The sequence below is a fragment of the Artemia sp. Qi Xiang Cuo genome, chromosome 2 (assembly GCF_049724085.1).
Source record: "Artemia sp. Qi Xiang Cuo chromosome 2, ASM4972408v1, whole genome shotgun sequence".
Taxonomy (NCBI): Eukaryota; Metazoa; Arthropoda; class Branchiopoda; order Anostraca; family Artemiidae; genus Artemia; species Artemia sp. Qi Xiang Cuo.
In genome coordinates, this window is record NC_142795.1 from 72,247,994 (window position 1) to 72,267,620 (window position 19,627).

The window sequence follows — 19,627 nt, forward strand, 5'->3', positions numbered from 1 at the left end:
CTAGGAACTACAAATATTTGGGTTTGCACTGAGTTTTCTACATCAATTAATGCTTCTAAAAGAATAGATAAGGACTAATTATATTTTACCAATTGAATTACTACAAAATTGGGTGTTCTTAATGTTGCGCTTGGAAAAACTGCATCGGCTAAAAAAATGGGAATAAGTAATCCCTACGACCAGACAGGAGATCTTTCTAACAGCATTGTTTTATTTGCAATTCAAAACTTAAGAATACTTACAATCGAGTGATGTTCAGCTTATCTAGACCCTCTGGCAGCTCAGTTAAACCTTGTCCTGAACAAGATACTTCTGTACCGGCACAAACACATTTCCTGGGGCAGCTATAGCTTGAACCAAAAGCAAAGAAACAAAGGAGCAAAATATAGATTCGATTAGACCACCACATCAGGGATATTTGGAAAGTAGGCCAGACTTATCCAGTACATGTTTCATACTTTGTACCTAAAAAGAAGAATATAGTTTATAGAATATAGTCATAGTCATATAGTCATATAGAAGTCATACAGAATATAGTCATATAGAAGAATATAGTCATTTTAAAGAAAAACAGGCGACGTTATTTAGCCATTAATCTATTCAAATGTTTTACTTAGTTTTTGCGTGCTGACCAATGGTCTGCGTTGTGCAGATACCGATCTCCTGAACACAAACCACGCAATGCGTGGTTTGGGCCAAATCATCCTTGATTTGGCCCCATGATTTCCCTGTGAAGTGTCGGATTGATATATTCAAACACAGCTAAAAAAAACACTACGTAAATGATTTTTATTTAATTTCAGACATGACTTAATTGATAAAAAATGTCAACTTAGAACTTTGATTACTATTATACGACTTCTATTTCGATACAGCTGATATCCTAGAATAGGACGCAGCTTTGTCTAACAACTACTGAAAATATATCAACATCAGAAAAATTCTAGGGTAAAACCACACAAAATTTAAAAGAAAAAAGTTCAAAACTCATTTTTGCAGCAGAACCATACATAAAGTGTAAAAATTTTAAAAGAAAACTAAGAAATATTAACTTGATTTAAAGATTTTAACCTTTAAAACCCTCAAGATTTTTCAGATTTAACACCAGAGTCCCTTTTGAGACATTGTGGCAACTGGCATAGTTGCCTAGTAGCAGCGTATCACAAAGAAAGATAGTGGATATTATATAAACTTGAGCCTTGTGGAGTCAGGGAGAAAGAGTGTGGTGACGCTTTCTAATTAAGTCAATTTGGAATTTAGTAAAATATTAAGACGCAAATACAAAAGTTTAGAAATACTACTTTTTATTAAGATAAGGAACATATAATGGCAGGTGTATGTTTAATAGAAAATTGAGAAATCACCACTTCCTAGCTATGTGCGTCAGTAGGCCGATAAGGTGTGGTTGAAAAAATGAATAAAAGATACATTTTATGGGGACGGTGAGTCAGATACTAATCTTTTGCCGGACTGACCTCTGGTCCGTTGATATTAGAAATACCTTGGAATATTGTCGGATTATTATACAGCCTTAGTTTTTTCTTGGAAATCAAATTTTTCGTGACATCCTTTCGGATCCATTTTTCAATCATTTTTTTACGCATTTTTGAGAAGTAGCAAATTTCAAGGGCAGTTCAATTGTATCCTGATAACACCAGCCCGCACCATCAGAAGCAAAACCATAACTGGTCAACTAATATTTTGGAAACTGTATGCAGTATTACAGAACATTGCTACCAGTTCATCATAAAATGAGATAAAATCAGAACTTAAATTAGGCCTAGAAAATTTGCTACGTAGCTTAAATGGGCTTATATTATTGAAAGAATGTGAAAATGCTTTGTGTTGGAAAAATATGTGAAAATTTAAAAAACCAAAATTGTTATGTATAATTTATCCAAGGCATTTCTAACCCCGGAAAATAAATGGTAAATCAACCAAATCACCCATATAAATTAAATTATTAAAGGGAATTAAATTTGAAATCAAATAATTAATAAAGCTTATAATATAATTTTAAATCAAATGTAAGCGAAAAAAAAAACAAAGCACTAATATAATGAATAAGCCACTGTGGGTCAAGCTAAAACATATCTGTAATGGCTACTTCTTTGTTGCGGTACTTCTTTCGGATATACATCTTTACAAACAATTGAAGAGCAAAATACATCAACGCTACGTAAATCCAAAAAAAACTCTAGTTTTTCAGTTTCCCAAAGTTTTAGGCTTATGTAAGGTATTAGACGCCCAAATATCTTTTTTATTTACATGGAGATTTTTCATAGATAAACTTTATTAACCATTTCATAGTTGCCGGCAGGCCCCCCCCCCTGAAATTTAGGACTAAGAAGTAATTACAGAAAACCAAAGGAAAGAGAGCAGAATAGGGAAAACCGTGGAACAAATGTGTGTTGCCCCAATGTTGGCTGCCTGCCAATAGATTTTGACCCTCAATAAGGAAAATATAAGTTGTAATTTGCGACTGAGTGAACCCTAACCAGTTCTCCATGAACATTTTTTCTATATGATTCGGTTGGAGCAAAAAAAAAAATCAAATTCTTCATAGTAATGAATGGTAAGTAAATAATGATCCTTGTCAATAAAGAAAGTATAAGAGCCTAGCTATTGATTGCATTCAATCAAAGGATCAGCTTCTTATGGTGATTAAATACTGGTGATGAAAGTAAGGAGCGACATTAAAACTTAAAACGAACAGAAATTATTACGTATATGAAAGGGCCTGTCCTCTCCTCAACGCCTCGCTCTTTACGCTAAAGTTTGACTCTGTCTCACAACTTTATTTTTTAAAACAATAAAAAACTTTAGCGTAAAGAGCGAGGCGTGGAGGAGGGGATATCCCCTTACATTTACGGAATAATTTCTGTTCGTTTTAAGTTTTAATGTCACTCCTTACTTTCAGTTAAAGAAACTTGTTTTTTTTAATTAATTTCTGAACGTTTTTGAGTTAATGCAGCTTTTATTTTGGCTCACCGTACATGAATAATTCAAACAAATTTTGCATATTAATTTTACTTTTTTCGGCTAAATAGCTTTCTCGAATTTTTTTTCTGATGTAACTTATGAATTAACTTGCATAAAGACGTTACAGCTTAAATTTTTTATGAATCACAAACCTTTGAATCACAAAGGACGTTTTACTAGAACAGATAGCTCTTTTAAAAGTACTAAAAAAAAACTGTTGTGTAAAGAGGGAGGTACTGACTTGGGGGCGAACAGTAGTATGTTAACTTATACTTCTGGGGGTTTATGTTCCTTCCTGTGCTATTCTAAGGGTTTATGTTCCCTCCCATGCTATTCTAAGGGCTTATGTTCCCTCCCATGTTATTCTAAGAGTTTATGTTCCTTCCAATGCTATTCTGGGGGTTTATGTTCCCTCCCATGCTATTCTAAGGGCTTATGTTCCCTCCCATGTTATTCTAAGGGCTTATGTTCCCTCCCCTGTTATTCTAAGGGCTTACGTTCCCTCCAATGTTATTCTAAGGGCTTATGTTCCCTTCCATGCTATTCTATGTTCCCTTCCATGTTATTCTAAGGGCTTATCTTCCCTCCCAATGCTATTCTATGTCCCTTCCATTGTTATTCTATGAGACCTCTACACGTGATTAAACACGTGCTTATGTCCCGTTGGTACCATTCCAAACGAGTGGGGATTCCCCTCCTGTTCCTAAACATTGCAAAAAAGATAGCAGTATGAACGGGGATTCCCCGCACAAATTTGTTTCAACTCCAAGTTTTTCAACCAGACTGGTTTTTTGAAAGCATAGTGTGTACTTGTTTGTAGGCTTTGTTATTAAAAACTTGGACACTACAATCATAATTGTTGGATCGACGTTTAAAAAGAGTTAACGAGATGTGTAAATTTGAATAAAATTTTTTAACTAGAAAGGACTGAACAGGGTTTTTGTGGCGCTAGGGTGATTGTTTACTTCATAACACGCTGTTTATGTTGGGATAGTGCTGTCAATACGAAATAGTTTAACGTTCACCTCGTTCTTTCCTGTCTGAGGGCGAGGGAGGGGTCAATTTTGGAGGGAAAATCAAAAATACTCAGAATCTAAAATAAATGGGATCTGCCTCAAGGGCAAGGCTCAGAGGCCCATCCTTCCCCCATTTCTGAGAGCAGGGGAGGGGGGGGGTCAATTTTGGAGCGAAAACCAAAAATACCCAGAATCGAAAATAAACGGGATTTGCCTCAAGGGCAAGGCTCAGAGGCCCCTCCTTACCCCATTTCTGAGAGCAGGGGAGGGGGGGGTCAATTTTGGAGGGAAAACCAAAAATACTCAGAATCGAAAATAAACGGGATCTGCCTCAAGGGCAAGACTCAGAGGCCCCTCCTTCCCCCATTTCTGAGGGCAGGGGAGGAGGGGGGTCAATTTTGGAGGGGAAACAAAAATGCTCAGAATCTAAGATAATTTCCATCCGTCTTAGTTTTTTTTAACGATGTTCCTTATTTCTAGTTGAAAATGCTTATTTTTAATTTAATTGGGAAATGATTATTCAAACTCTAACATAAAGAACAAGATATATTGGAGGGGGTAGCTAACTTCATATACGGGATAATTTCCATTCGTCTTAGTTTTTAACGATGCTCCTTATTTCTAGATGAAAAATTCTTATTTTTTAATTTAATTGGGAATGAAAATTCAAAGTATAACATAAAGAACAAGGTATTTTGGAGGGGGTAGCTAACTTCATATACGGGATAATTTCCATTTGTCTTAGTTTTTAACGATGCTCCTTATGTCTAGTTGAAAATGCTTTTTTTTTAAATTTAATTGGGAATGAAAAGTAAAACTCCACCATAACGAAAACTATATGTTGGAGGGGGTAGCCAAATTCATACACGAGGTAATTTCCATTCGTCTTAGTTTTTTAACGATGCTACTTCTTTCTAGTTAAAAATGCTTATTTTTTTAATAAATTGGGTAATGAAAATAAAAAGTCCCAGAATGGTTGAAATCCACTAGCTCAGAATTTGGATCTCATTCAACCAGCCATAATTCTTTAAATACAGTAGCTCCGAAATGAAGTCTTAGTCATCCATCCTGAATGGTGGAAATCCAATACCTCAGAATTGGGGATCCCAGACGACCAGCATGATTGGTGAAACTCCACTAGATCAGTTGTTGGATCGTAGTCATCCAGCATGAATGGTGGACATTCACTAGCTCAGAATTGGAGTCTTAGTCCACCAGCCTGAATGGTGGAAATCCACTAGCTCAGAATTGGGGTCTCAGTCCACTAGCCTGAAGGGTGGACATTCACTAGCTCAGAAGTGTGGTCTCAGTCGACCATCCTGAATTGTGGAAATCCACTAGCTCAGAATTGTTGTCTTAGTCCAAAAGCCTGAATTGTGGAAATCCACTAGCCCAGACTTAGGGTCTTAGTCAACCAGCCTGAATGGTGGAAATCCACTAGCTCAGAATTGGGGTCTTAGTCTGTGCGCGCACGTAACACCGTCTAAATTTTTTTTTTTCATAATTTCCTGAATTAAATTTCTCTAAGCTCTAAGCTAAAACTCTAAACTCTTAACTATTACTAAACTAAACTTCAACACTAGCAAAAACTCTAAGCTAAGACTCTAAGCAAAAACTTTAAACTCTTAACTAAAACTAAACTAAACTAGAACTTCAACAAAAACTCTAAGCTAAGACTCTAAGCTAAAAATTCTAAACTAATAACTAAAACTAAACTAAACTAGAACTATAAAAAAAATTTGAATAATTTTGAAGTCAAAAAAAAAAAATTTGTTAAGAAAATAGTTTATTCTCATGAAAAAAATCTTGACTTAGAACCATCAGTCCTAATCAATAGGAATATGGATATTGTCCAAAAAATCAGAAAAAAACTTTGGATTTTCAAGAACCGCCTTATAAACTCATCTAGTTCACCCATTTTTGCCTTTTTAAGCCCCCTATCAACAAAAAATTTCCCTCGCACGTGCCTGGTGATGTCAAACCTACACTCCGACATTTCTTCATCTTAATTGACTTTAGAAAAATATCATAACTAAACTTCAACTCTAACATAAACTCTAAGCTAATACTCTAAGATAAAACTTTAAACTCTTAAATAAAACTAAACTAAACTAGAACTTGAACAATAACTCTAAGCAAAGACTCTAGGCTAAAAACTATAAAATTTTCACTAAAACTAAACTAAATAAGAACTATAAAAAAAACTCTCAGCAAAGACTCTAAGCTAAAAATCTAAACTCTTTACTAAAACAAAACTAAACTAGAACTCTAACTAAAAAAAATAGTTTGTCTTCATGAAAAAAATATTGAATTAGAACCATCAGTCCTCATCAATAGGAGTATGGGTATTGTCCAAAAAATCTGAAAAAACCTTGGAATTTTCACGAACCGTCTTATAAACTCATGTAGTTCACTCATTTTTTGCCTTTTTAAGCCCCCCCACCAACAAAAAATTTCCCTCGCACGTGCGGGGTGATGTCGAACCTACACTCCGACATTTCTTCATCTTAATTGACTTTAGAAATATCATAACTAAACTTCAACTCTAACAAAAACTCTAAGCCAAGACTATAAGGTAAAACTTTAAACTCTTAACTAAAACTAAACTAAACTAGAACTTCAACAAAAACTCTAAGCTAAGACTCTAAGATAAACATTCTAAACTCTTAACTAAAAATAAAATAAACTATAGCTCTAACAAAAAATCTAATTTAAGACTCTAAGATAAAAATCTAAACTCTTAAATAAAACTAAACTAAACTAGAACTCTAACAAAAACTCTAAGCTAAGACTCTAATCTAAAATTCTAAACTCTTAACTAAAAATAAACTAAACTAGAACTCTAACTAAAACTCTAAGCTAAGACTCTACGGTAAAACACCAAACTCTTAACTAAAACTAAACTAAACTAGAACTCTAACTGAAACTCAAAGGTAAAACATTAAAGTCTTAACTAAAACTAAACTAGAACTCTAACAAAAACTCTAAGCTAAGACTCTAAGGTAAAACTCTAAACTCTTAACTAAAACTAAACTAAACTAGAACTCTAACAAAAAGTTGAATAATTTCGAAGTCCAAAAAAAAAATTGTTAAAAAACAGTTTGTTTTCATGAAAAAAAATATTGAATTAGAACCATCAGTACTCATCAATAGGAGTATGGGTATTGTCCAAAAAATCAGAAAAAACCTTGGGATTTTCACGAACCGTCTTATAAACTCATGTAGTTCACCCATTTTTGCCTTTTTAAACCCTACGCCAACAAAAAATTACCCTCTACCGGGTCTGGAGATGTCAAACATACATTCCAAAATTTCTTCATATTAATTGACTTTAAAAATATCATAAATAAAAATAAAATCTAACAAAAACTCTAAGTTAAGACTCGAGGCTAAAACTTTAAACTATTAAATAAAACTAAACTAAACTATAACTTCAACAAAAACTCTAAGCTAAGACTCTAAGCTAAAAATTCTAAACTCTTAACTAAAACTAAACTAAACTAGAACTCTAACAAAAACTCTAAGTTAAGAATATAAGCTAAAAATCTAAAATCTTAAATATAAATAAACTAAACTAGAACTCTAACAAAAACTCTAAGCTAAGACTATAAGGTAAAACACAAAACTATTAACTAAAACTAAACTAAACTAGAACTCTAACTAAAACTCTAAGCTAAGACTCTAAGGTAAAACACCAAACTCTTAACTAAAACTAAACTAAACTAGAACTCTAACTGAAACTCAAAGGTAAAACATTAAAGTCTTAACTAAAACTAAACTAGAACTCTAACAAAAAACACTAAGCTAAGACACTAATTTAAAAATATAGACTTATAAATAAAACTAAACTAAACTAGAAATCTAACAAAAAGTTGAATAATTTTCTAAGTCCAACAAAAAAATTTGTTAAAAAAATAGCTTGTTTTCGTTGAAAAAATCTTTAATTAAAACCAACAGTCCTCATCAATAGGAGTATGGGTCTTGTCCAAAAAATCAGAAAAAACCATGGGATTTTCACGAGTCGTCTTATAAACTCATGTAGTTCACCCATTTTTGCCTTTTTAAGCCCCCCGCCAAAAAAAAATTCCCTCGCACGTGCCTGGTGATGTCAAACCTACACTACGACATTGCTTCATCTTAATTGACTTTAGAAATATCATAACTAAACTTCAACTCTAACAAAAACTCTAAGCTAAGACTCTAAGTTAAACTTTAAACTCTTAACTAAAACTAAACTAAACTAGAACTTCAACAAAAACTCTAAGTTAAAACTCTAAGCTAAAAATTCTAAACTTTTAACTAAAACTAAACTAAACTAGAAGTATAACAAAAACTCTAAGCAATAATTAGAAGCTAAAACTCAAAACTCATAACTAAAACTAAAGTAGAACTAGAACTCTAACAAAAACACTAAGCTAAGACTATAAGATAAAACTCTAAACTCTTAACTAAACTAAACTAGAACTCTAACTAAAACTCTAAGCTAAGACTCTAAGGTAAAACACCAAACTCTTAACTAAAACTAAACTAAACTAGAACTCTAACTGAAACTCAAAGGTAAAACTTAAAACTCTTAACTAAAACTAAACTAAACTAGAACTCTAACAAAAACTCTAAGCTAAGACTCTAAGGTAAAACTCTAAACTCTTAACTAAAACTAAACTAGAACTCTAACAAAAAGTTGAATAATTTCGAAGTCAAAAAAAAAATTGTTAAAAAACAGTTTGTTTTCATGAAAAAATATTGAATTAGAACCATTAGTACTCATCAATAGGAGTATGGGTATTGTCCAAAAAATCAGAAAAAAACTTGGGATTTTCATGAACCGTCTTATAAACTCATGTAGTTCACCCAATTTTGCCTTTTTAAGCCCCCCCCCAACAAAAAATTTCCCTCCTACGTGCCTGGTGATGTCAAACCTACACTCCGACATTTCTTCATCTTAATTGACTTTAGAAATATCATGCAAAATATACGAGCCAATCAGGTGTTACAATCCTTTTGTTTGTCTGAGTTTAGCATCCGATTTTTTAATTATCACCGACGCATTTCTAACAAACTATCTCAAGTTAAGGCAGATAAACTCATGTAGTTCACCCATTTTTGCCTTTTTAAGCCCCCCACTGTGTGTGTGTCGTCTCTCTCTCTGCGTCTTCTCTGTGTGTGTGTCGTCTCTGCGTTTCTGTCGTCTATTTGTGTAATTAATCTCTATGTGTGTGTCGTCTCTGTGTGTGTGTGTGTGTGTCGTCTCTGTGTGTGTGTTGTATCTGTGTGTGTGTATGTTGTCTCTATGCGTGTGTCTCGTCTCTCTGTGTGTTTCGTATCTGTGTGTGTGTGACGTCTCTTTGTGTGTGTTGTCTCTATGTGTGTTTTGTCATTTCTGTGTGTGTGTCTCGTCTCTCTGTGTGTGTTAACTCTGTGTGTGTATCCTCTCTGTTCATATGTCGTCTCTCTATGTCATTTGTGTGTGTGTTTCGTCTGTGTGTGTGTGATTCGTCTCTTTATGTGTTGCGTCTCTGTGGGTTTCTCACCTCTGTGTGTGTGTCGTTTCTATGTGTAAGTCAAAACTTTCTGTATGTCGTCTCTGTGTGTGGTCATAATCTCTATCTTGGTCGGCGCAGTTGGTGTGACGGCTCTGGTTATGTGTGTTCGGGATTTGTATTTGGTGTCTTTGAGTGTGTCTTGACTGTGTGTGTGTTTGTCGTCTCTGTGTGGAGGTTGCCTCTGTGTGTGTGTGTTGTTTCTCTGCGTGTTTCGTCTCTTAGTGTGTTTCTTATCTGTGTGTGTGTGACATCTCTATGTGTGTTTGTCATTTCTGTGTGTGTGTCTCATCTCTCTGTGTGTGTTGACTCTGTGTGTGTGTATCGTCTCTGTGTATGTGTCGTCTCTATGTGTCGTTTCTGTGTGTTTGTCCTCTGTGTGTGTGATTCGTATCTTTGTATATGTCGTCTCTGTGCGTTTTTCAAATTTTTGAGTCATTTGCCGGAGACTCTGGGTGGGGGGCGCCCCCAAATATTGCCCCAAATTCCTCTCTCAATTTAGCACTTGTTCCCGGATGCCCAGCGTCTCCAATCACTTTCTCAATAATATGTATTCATTGTCTCAGCTCAGTTTAGAAAATCTGAGCCAATTTCCACTTTTTCAAATTTAGAGTCACTTGCCTGAGACTCTGGGCAGGTGAGGTGGGCACCTCCAAAAATTTTTCCCAACTTCCACTCTAGCCTTAGAAGTTATTCACGGATACCTAAAACCGTCAACGGTTAGACTGTTGCCCTATCGGTAACCATGCCATGCTCTACACACATACCAGCAATATATTTTTTGTTTTTTGTTTTCCGTTTTCACAATGGGGTCCCAATCGAGCTCATGTACATTGCTTATCATTCAGGCCTTAACAAATAAAGCACAGATAGTCGGACCCCAATGCTCCAATATGAACATTGACTCATACCCCAATTCTGAGCTTGTGGATTTACACATTTCAGTATGCTGGACTGCAACACCACGACTGAGATAGTGAATAACCAACCGAATGGCACGTCAGCTGAGAGGATACTACTAAGATCGAGAAAGTCCACCATTCCTTCTGGTTGACTAAGACCCCAATACTGAGCTAGTGAATTTCCACCATTCAGGCTGGTCGACTGAGACCCCAATACTGAGCTAGTGGATTTCCACCATTCAGGCTGGTGGACTAAGACCCCAATACTGAGCTAGTGGATTTCGACCATTCAGGCTGATGGACTAAGACCCCACTTCTGAGCTAGTGAATTTTAACCATTCTGGCTGGTCGACTAGGACCCCAATTCTGAGCTCGTGAATTTCAACCCTTCTGTCTGGTTGACTGAGACCCAACTTCGGAGCTAGTGGATTTCAACCATTCTGGCTGGTGGACTAAGACCCCACTTCTGAGCTAGTGGATTTCAACCATTCTGGCACTTTGACTTTTCATTCCCAATTAAATTAAAAAAATAAGCAGTTTCAACTAGAAATAAGGAGCATTGTTAAAAACTAAGACGAATGGAAATCATCCCGTATATGAAGTTAGCTACCCCCTCCGAAATACCTTGTTCTTTATGTTAGACTTTGACTTTTCATTCCCAATTAAATTAAAAAAATAAGCATTTTCAACTACAAATAAGGAGCATCGTTAAAAACTAAGAGGAATGGAAATTATCCCGTATATGAAGTTAGCTACCCCCTCCTAAATATATTTTTATTTATTTTAGACTTTTACTTTTAATTCCCAATTAAGTAAAAAAATAAGCATTTTCAACTAGAAATAAGGAGCATCGTTAAAAACTAAGACGAATGGAAATTATCCCGTATATAAAGTTAGCGACCCCCTCCAAAATATCTTGTTCTTTATGTTAGACTTTGACTTTTCATTCCCAATTAAATAAAAAAATAAGCATTTTCAACTAGAAATAAGGAGCATCGTTAAAAACTAAGACGAATGGAAATTATCCCGTATATGAAGTTAGCTACCCCCTCCAAAATATCTTGTTCTTTATGTTAGACTTTGACTTATCATTCCCAATTAAATTAAAAAATAAGCATTTCAACTAGAAATAAGGAGCATCGTTAAAAAAAACTAAGACGGATGTAAATTATCTTCGATTCTGAGCATTTTTGTTTCCCCTCCAAAATTGACCCTCCTCCCCTGCCCTCAGAAATGGGGGAAGGAGGGGCCGCTGAGCCTTTCCCTTGAGGCAGATCTCGCTTTATTTTCGATTCTGAGCATTTTGAGTTTCCCTCCAAAATTGACCCCCCCCTCCTCTGCCCTCAGAAATGGGGGAAGGAGGGACCTCTGAGCCTTCCCCTTGAGGCAGATCCCGTTTATTTTCGATTCTGAGTATTTTTGGTTTTCCCTCCAAAATTGACCCCCCACCCCTGCACTCAGAAATGGAGGAAGGAGGGACCTCTGAGCCTTCCCCTTGAGGCAGATCTCGTTTATTTTCGATTCTGAGTATTTTTGGTTTTCCCTCCAAAATTGACCCCTCCCCCTCCCCTGCCCGCAGAAATGGTGGCACGAGGGGCCACTGATCCTTGTCCTTGTGGCAGATCCCAGTTATTTTAGAGTATTCGTATTTTTGTGTTTCCCACAAAAATTGACCCCCCCTCCCCGGCCCTCAGAAATGGTGGAAGGAGGGGCCTCTGATCCTTGCCCTTGAGGCAGATCCCATTTATTTTAGATTCTGAGAATTTTTGTTTTTCCCTCCAAAATTTACCCCTCCCCCTCCCCTGCCCGCAGAAATGGGGGACCGAAGGGAACGTTAAACTTTTTTAAACTGACAACACTGTCCAAACATCACATGTGTATTATACAGTAAACAATCACCCCATCTCCCCCAAAACCCTTTTCAGCCATTTCTAGTTAAAATATTTTATTCCAATTCGCAAATCTCATTACCCCTTCTTAAATGTCGATCAAACAATTCTGATTGTAGTGTCCAAGTTTTTAATAACAAAGCCTACACACATGTACACACTATGCTTTCAAAAAACCAGTCTGGTTGAAAAACTTGGAGTTGAAACAAATTTGTGCGGGGAATCCCCGTTCATACTGCTATCTTTTTTGCAATGTTTAGGAGCAGGAGGGGAATCCCCACTCGTTTGGACTGGTACCAACGCGACATAAGCAAATAGCACATAGTTTCATAACGTGTTTAATCACGTGTAGAGGTCCCATAGAATAACAATGGAGGGAACATAGAATAGCATTGGGAGGGAACATAAGCCCTTAGAATAACATTAGAGGGAACATAGAATAGAATGGAAAGGAACATAAGCCCTTAAAATAGCATGGGAGGTAACATAAGCCCTTAGAATAACATGGGAGGGAACAAAAGCCCTTAGAATAACATGGAAGGGAACATAATCCCTTAGAATAACATGAAGGAACAGAAGCCCCCAGAATAGCATTGGAGGGAACATAAGCTCTTAGAATAGCATGGGAGGGAACACAAGCCCTTAGAATAACATGGGAGGGAACATAAACCCTTAGAATAGCACAGGAAGGAACATAAACCCCCAGAAGTATAAGTTAACATACTACTGCGAACCTCCTCATATACGTAATAATTTCTGTTCGTTTTAAGTTTTGATGTTGCTTCTTACTTTCAGTAATTCCGTAATTCAGTTAATTTAACTTCTGATCGTTTTTTAAAAAATTCCGGGAAATTCAGCGCCCCCTTCATAGAAATGTCCCTTACCCCAAGGAAACACCCTCCACGGAAAGATTCTCCCACTTAACCCTCTCCTCTACCCCCCCCCTTAGCACAAAAATCCTTCCTGAAAACGTATGTATTCTTCGCATTAACCAATACTATATTCAAACAATTGGCAAGGTTCATAACTTGCAGCCCTTCCTCTGGGAACTGTGGGGGACTAAGTCATCCTCAAAGACATATTTATGAAATTTTTGACCATGTTGAACAAAATGACTGTCTCAAAATTTTGATTGGATGACTTCAGGAAAAAATGAGCATGTGAGGGGGCCAAGTTGCCCTCCAATGTTTTTGGTCACTTAAAAGGGCACTAGAACTTTTAATTACCGTTCAAATGAGCCCTCTTAAGATATTCTAGGACTACTGGATCGATACGATCCCCCCCCCCTGGGGAAGTAAAAAAACAAAAATAAAATAAAATAAAAAAATTAAAAAAAATAAACACGCATCCGCGATCTTTCTTCTGACAAAAAACACAAAATTTCACATTTTTGAAGATAGGAGCATGAAAGTTCTACAGTATTCTCTGATACGCTGAATCCGATGTCGTGATTTTCATTAAAGTTTCTCTGACTTTTAGGGGGTGTTTCCCCCTATTCTCGAAAATAAGGCAAATATTCTCAGGCGCGTAACTTTTAATGGGTAAGATTAAACTTGATGAAACTTATATATTTGAAATTAGCATAAAAATCTTATTCTTTTGGTATATCTATTGGCATCAAAATTCCGTTTTTTAGAGTTTCGGTTACTATTGAGCTGGGTCACTCCTTACTTACAGGTCGTTACCACGAACTGTTTGATCCCAAATATGTATTTGTTTATTAGTGATTTGAAGTTATTAGAACATAAGAAAGTTCGTATAATTACAAAAAACACAAGGAAAACAACTTAATAAGGGACAATGTCGGTAAGAAAATGCCGGCAACTTTAGCTTACATTGCAAGAGTACCCATGAGGTGATATATGATGCCACTATAATCAGAAATGTTTCCCCTGAACGGAATGCTGGGAATTTCTGTATTTTCCCCATGAACGGATTTGTTTTTGTGTTGTATTATCATTTTTTTTTTCAGGAGTGATTGTATTTATATAGTTGTTACTTTGAAAAATATTTAATTATTTACAGTTATGAAGTATAAAGGTGTCAAATATACTGACAAATGATATTGAAAGTTAAATTAAAATATTGAATCAAAAATTTTTATTTGATTTTCTTAATCTTAGTTTTGATATTTTACTTTAAACAAACTACTTTGATAATGCTTTACTTCTTATAAACACTGAGTCTAAAGGCATTAAATATTTTAGTGTTTGATAACCTGATGGTGTGATTTTCATTAAAATTCTATGAATCCAAGGGGGTCCTTCCCCTTTTTAAAAAAATCAGACAAATTTCCTCAGGGTCGTAGCTTTTAATGGGTAAGACTAAACTTAATGAAACTTATATATTAGAATCAGCGTAATAAGCCAATTCTTTTAATGCATCTATTGGCATCAAAATTCCGTGTTTTGGAGTTATGGTTACTTTTGAGCCGGGTCGCTCCTTACTCACAGTTCGTTACCGCGAATTGTTTGATTACCCAACAAAATCCAAACAGAGATCATTGAAATATTGATCGTGCTTTCTGCGTTACCAAAAGTATTGTATTCATAAAACTTTACAGTTTCGTGAAATGTAATTAAACAAATAGAAAAGGTTTTTTAACTAAAGTAAGGAACAAGTTTAAAACTTAAACAAATATAAATTACTCTGTGGGTAAGGGGGACTGTACATAATTAGAGGTACCGGTCCCTTAAATCTCTGGTTAACTGCTCTGGTTAACTGCTCCAAAAAGGCTAGGAGTCTTGATGAAAATCGCACCATCAAATTCAAATTAAGAGAGAACCGTATTGCAGAGGTTTCAAGTTCCTATCTTCAAACGTAGAATTTTGATTTTTTTTTTGCCAGGAAGAAACACGGATTCGATCACAGGTCACGTATTCGTGTTTATTTTTTTATTTTTTTTTTTCCTTCTAGGGGTGGTCAAATCCAACCGGTAATCTTAAGAGATTGGGAGATATCGAACGGAAATCAAAAGCTGTAGTTCCCTTTTTAAGTGACCAAAAAGACTGGAGGACAAATAGCCCCCTCCCTAGCCCCTTCCCCCCAAAAAATCTTCAGATCAAAATTTTGAGACAATGATCTTGTTCAGCATAGTTGAAGGTTCCGTTAACTACGGCTATGGGGATGGCATGACCCCCACAGTCCGAGGGGTAAGGAGTGTAAGTTATGAAATTTGCCGATTGTTCGTATTTGTTAATGGAATGTATAAAAACGTTTTGGGGGCGGGGATATTCTGAGGAGCGATATTTTCTACGGGAAGAATTTTGGTGGAGAGGGAAATTTCCGAGGGTTAACATTCCAATGGGAACTTTACACGGGGAGAATTTGCCAGAATTCCTAAACAAAATTTATTATACGTGTCTTACTTTCTCTTTGACTACTCAGTTTTGTGCATGGAGATATTGGTGGGGGGGGGGGGAATTGACCCGGGAAAATTGTCACTGGTTTCAGAATTGTCTGAGGGATTTTTCTGTGGGGGGATATCCGCTAGTTAAATTCGCCATGGTGGAATCTCCCATGAGAAAAACTTTCCATTGGGGGTTGTCGATATCCAGGAAAATTTTTCCACGGAGAGGGAATTCGGACATGATTTGAAAAAAGAGCAAGAAGAGCAGTTGAAAAAAAAAATTCAAGTAAAAGCAGGGTAAGGAGAGCATTCCAGGCGGAATTAGCCGCAGGAAATTTTCTGGAGGGAATGTTCAGCCAGGACAGTATCGTCTGGGAGGGAGGGGGGATTTTCCGGGGTTGGGGATTTTACACGGGAGGAACTTTCTGTGGAGGAAATTTTTTGTGGGGCATTTTCCATGGAGAGGGAAGGCTGATTTCTTTGCATTTTTTTTAAAAACGATCTAATATTAAATTTAAAAAAAAACAAGCTTTTTCAGCTGAAAGCAAGGAACAACATTAAAATTTAAACGCATAGAAAATATTCCATATGTGAGGGGGGCTCTCCCTTCTCCATACATCGCTCTTTACGCTAAAGTCTGAAGTTGTCCCACTTCTGTAAGATTGACGGCTGTAACACAAGGGCCTAGACTAAGAAACCTTCTAGAATAAGAAGGTTTTTTAGAGTACTAAAAAAACTTTAGCGTGGATAGCGAGGTGTTGAGGAGGGGGTATCCCCCAAATATAGAATAATTCCTGTTCGTTTTATACTTAAATATTGCTTCTTACTTTCAGTATAAAAAATCTTGTTTTGTTTCTTTTATTTGTAACCGATTGGCGAATTGTATAACTTACCACCCTCGCCCAAAGGGCTTTGGGGGGGGGGGTACACCAAGGGATGTAATTTCTGGACCTTAACTATGCTGAACAAGATGGCAATCTCAAAATTATAATCGGATGTCTTTGGAGAAAAAAAGTTGCATTTTAGGGGGATGATCAGATCTATCTTACGGATTATCTTTATGAGGAATTTTAAGACGCTAGGCCCGGAGGACACCTCGGAAAGGCCGAAGTGCCTGTCTTCAATCCTATTTGAACCTAATGGAAAGGTTAGAAATATTACACAGTTTTTTTGTCAAGGTTGAGAAAATACACCTGTTTGACTAATTTGAACTGATTTTTCATATTTGAACCTAGTGGAAAGGTTAAAATAACTACACAGTTTTTTGTCAAGGTTGAGAAAATCCACCTGTTTAACCGATTTCAGTTTGAAATTATGTGTTGGCAGTTCTAAAAGCTTACTTTTAAAATATACTATGGGACCAAGTTTTAAAAGAAAATTAATTATGCATTAGTCATTAGCATGAATAGAAGCTTAGACAAGGCGATGTTGGGCGTAAGAAAGATTGAATGAATATGATGGTGCTGTGTCATTTGTCTCAAGGTTCGGCATTACCAGGATGGTTATGAATTAACTAAAGTGAGTGAACACCTATCAAATTATACATAATCAATCTCTTTCCCACTTGTACGCAAAGCTGGATGGCTTAAAGAACTTAAGGCCTAGTAGTTGAAATAAAAACAAATTACCCAAGACGAACCATTGTTTTAAAACACGGAGCTTATCTAGCAAGGCATAATGCAGAACAGAATTAACTGCGAGTAGAGTTTTCTTCAATTCTGTACATTTTTCTCAGAAATTTGCTAAGAAAATTTTGAATTGATCAGAAACATTATGTAACCTTAGCAGGGGTATTGAACTGAAATACACGAGGTTGGAACAGAAATGTATCTCGAAACATATACTTGAAATAAACCAAGTAATGTTGCAGACCATTCAACAACAAATTACTTTCAAAAACATGTTCTTCTTCTAGATTTGATAAACTTCTAGATTTTAGATTTTATAATTATTATGATAAGAACGAAACATAGTGTTAAAATTTCCATCAATCCATGGCTAATTGGAGAAAAAGCCAAGGCAGATAGTCTGAATAAGAGGCAAAGCTGGCATAAGGCTTTTTCAGGATTATACAAAAATGATGTCGTTTTCACTTGTTGATAGATAGTTTATTTATCTCATTTTTTTGTTCTATTTAAAGGACAGTTGTATCGCCTGCTTTAAGCGTAAAAGACGTATCTCAGAAGTAATCCACAATCACTTCTGATATCAATTCATTTGAGGACAATTTCATTAAATATGGAGTTTATGAAAAAAGTTATCATTCAAAAGTGTTTTTTTTTAAGTGCTATGTTTTGGAAATGTCTTATAATCAAATCAACAGATCATCTCTGTAGCGAATCCATTCCCATCCCCTGTTATATGTCCTAAGTATGAATTATGTAAAACAGAACAAAAAGAGTGAGGGACGTGGAACGGTTTTCTTTCGGAGTTTGGTTCTGGATCTGGCACCACTGTTCTACAGGATTAAGTGAAAAGTACAAGATAGATAACAATTCGTTTTATTATTGATATATTTGAGCAGATATTAATTTTGAAATTAAACATTGTCGAGAAATTAATAGTGCATATGGATTTCATTAGCATGATGTTACTAAAGTGTGGTTGCATATCGTTACAATTGACGAAGAATCGCAAAAAAAAAAAAATAGTCACAAGTAGGAATCAAATAAAAAAACTTTTTGAACTGAAAGTATCCTTGGAGAAAAATAGAGTTAAAAATCAATAACGAAATGCCTGCTAACCATGTGATTTTCTTCCCTTTTCGAAATAAGGGCTCGTTACCTCCAATTGAGGGTCTTAGGCCATGGATAAATCGATTGGTTATCTTAGTCTTTGGAACTTTTTGGGCCAAAATCAATGTTTTGTGGCACAAAATAGAATAAAACGCCACTTTGCTGTGTTACGACCTCTCGAAAGAGAATTTCATATTTTTCACAAAAAGTTTTTGTTTACTGTGTTTTTGTTGTTTTTTTTTTGTTTTTTTTTTTGTCTTATTTCTTTGTTAAAATGTGGAAGAATATTAAGGAGCTTATTCAAACAAAGATTGAAATTCAAATTCTATTTAGAGCAACAAAAAATTGTACACTACGTAAATCGCAAATTTGTGCCAATTCTGGCAAAACAACGATTTGCCAGAAAATTGTTGAAATTTTGAATTCTGGCAAAATAAAACATAAAAACAACGATTCTGCACATAGGGAAAAATAGCAAACAGGGTCAACGTGCGATCGAGCGAAAATACTTATAGGCTTAGAGCAATCAAAAGCCAAATTGTAAAACCTCCCAGTTTGTGCAGTATGGAAAAGTTTTGTAGTACTTATTAGCGTAATTGGCTTGTGGATTTTTTTTTTTGGGGGGAAAGGGATATCTAAAACCTTAAAAATGTATTTTTAGGCAGTTTAGTTTTTTTAGAGGTCCTTGAGATAAACACAGCCTGAGGTGATATTTAACAACTGATACCCTTTCATTTAGAAGAATACATTACGACTAAGAATAAATAATGGAAGGTGAGTGGATGTAAAGCCCTCCTCCCGTTCTATTGCGGAACCGGTAGTTTTCAACAAAAAGTATTAGTTTCTAAATATTGAAAGATTGTCGTAAAAAAGTTCTAAATGAGCGTAAGCAGCGTAAAAAAACTTAAAACGAACGGATGTTCTCCTATGAATGAGGGGGGCTACCACCCGATAGCCCCTGATCTCTACGCGACAGTTTTCTTTGCTCCAAGCTTTAAGAATGCGTGTTTCAAATCAAGAGCAATGAGAAAAAAAGCAAAAAAAAAACATTATCATAATACTTGGGGATTAAAAGGGCTTGTTTATTCACATTTGCTTCAGACACACCAATTTTCAGTTCAAATGTTTTGAAAGGCAATCAGAGCTATATTTGCTACAGTCTAAAATGGTTCCAGGAAAGCGTTAGTTCTGATTTATCCAAATTATAAATGGCT

General features: G+C 35.7%; 1 protein-coding gene across 1 annotated transcript in view; it reads right to left on the bottom strand.

Moving 5' to 3' along the window:
* LOC148955582 (amphoterin-induced protein 3-like) overlaps window positions 1-19,627 on the bottom strand; it is an 89,525-nt gene that overhangs the window by 59,137 nt on the left and 10,761 nt on the right. The window contains exon 2 of the mRNA XM_089108258.1: window positions 243-465. Within this exon, the coding sequence (XP_088964384.1) occupies window positions 243-409 (167 nt within the window). The 5' untranslated portion in view covers window positions 410-465. The remainder of the gene's footprint in view (window positions 1-242; window positions 466-19,627) is intronic.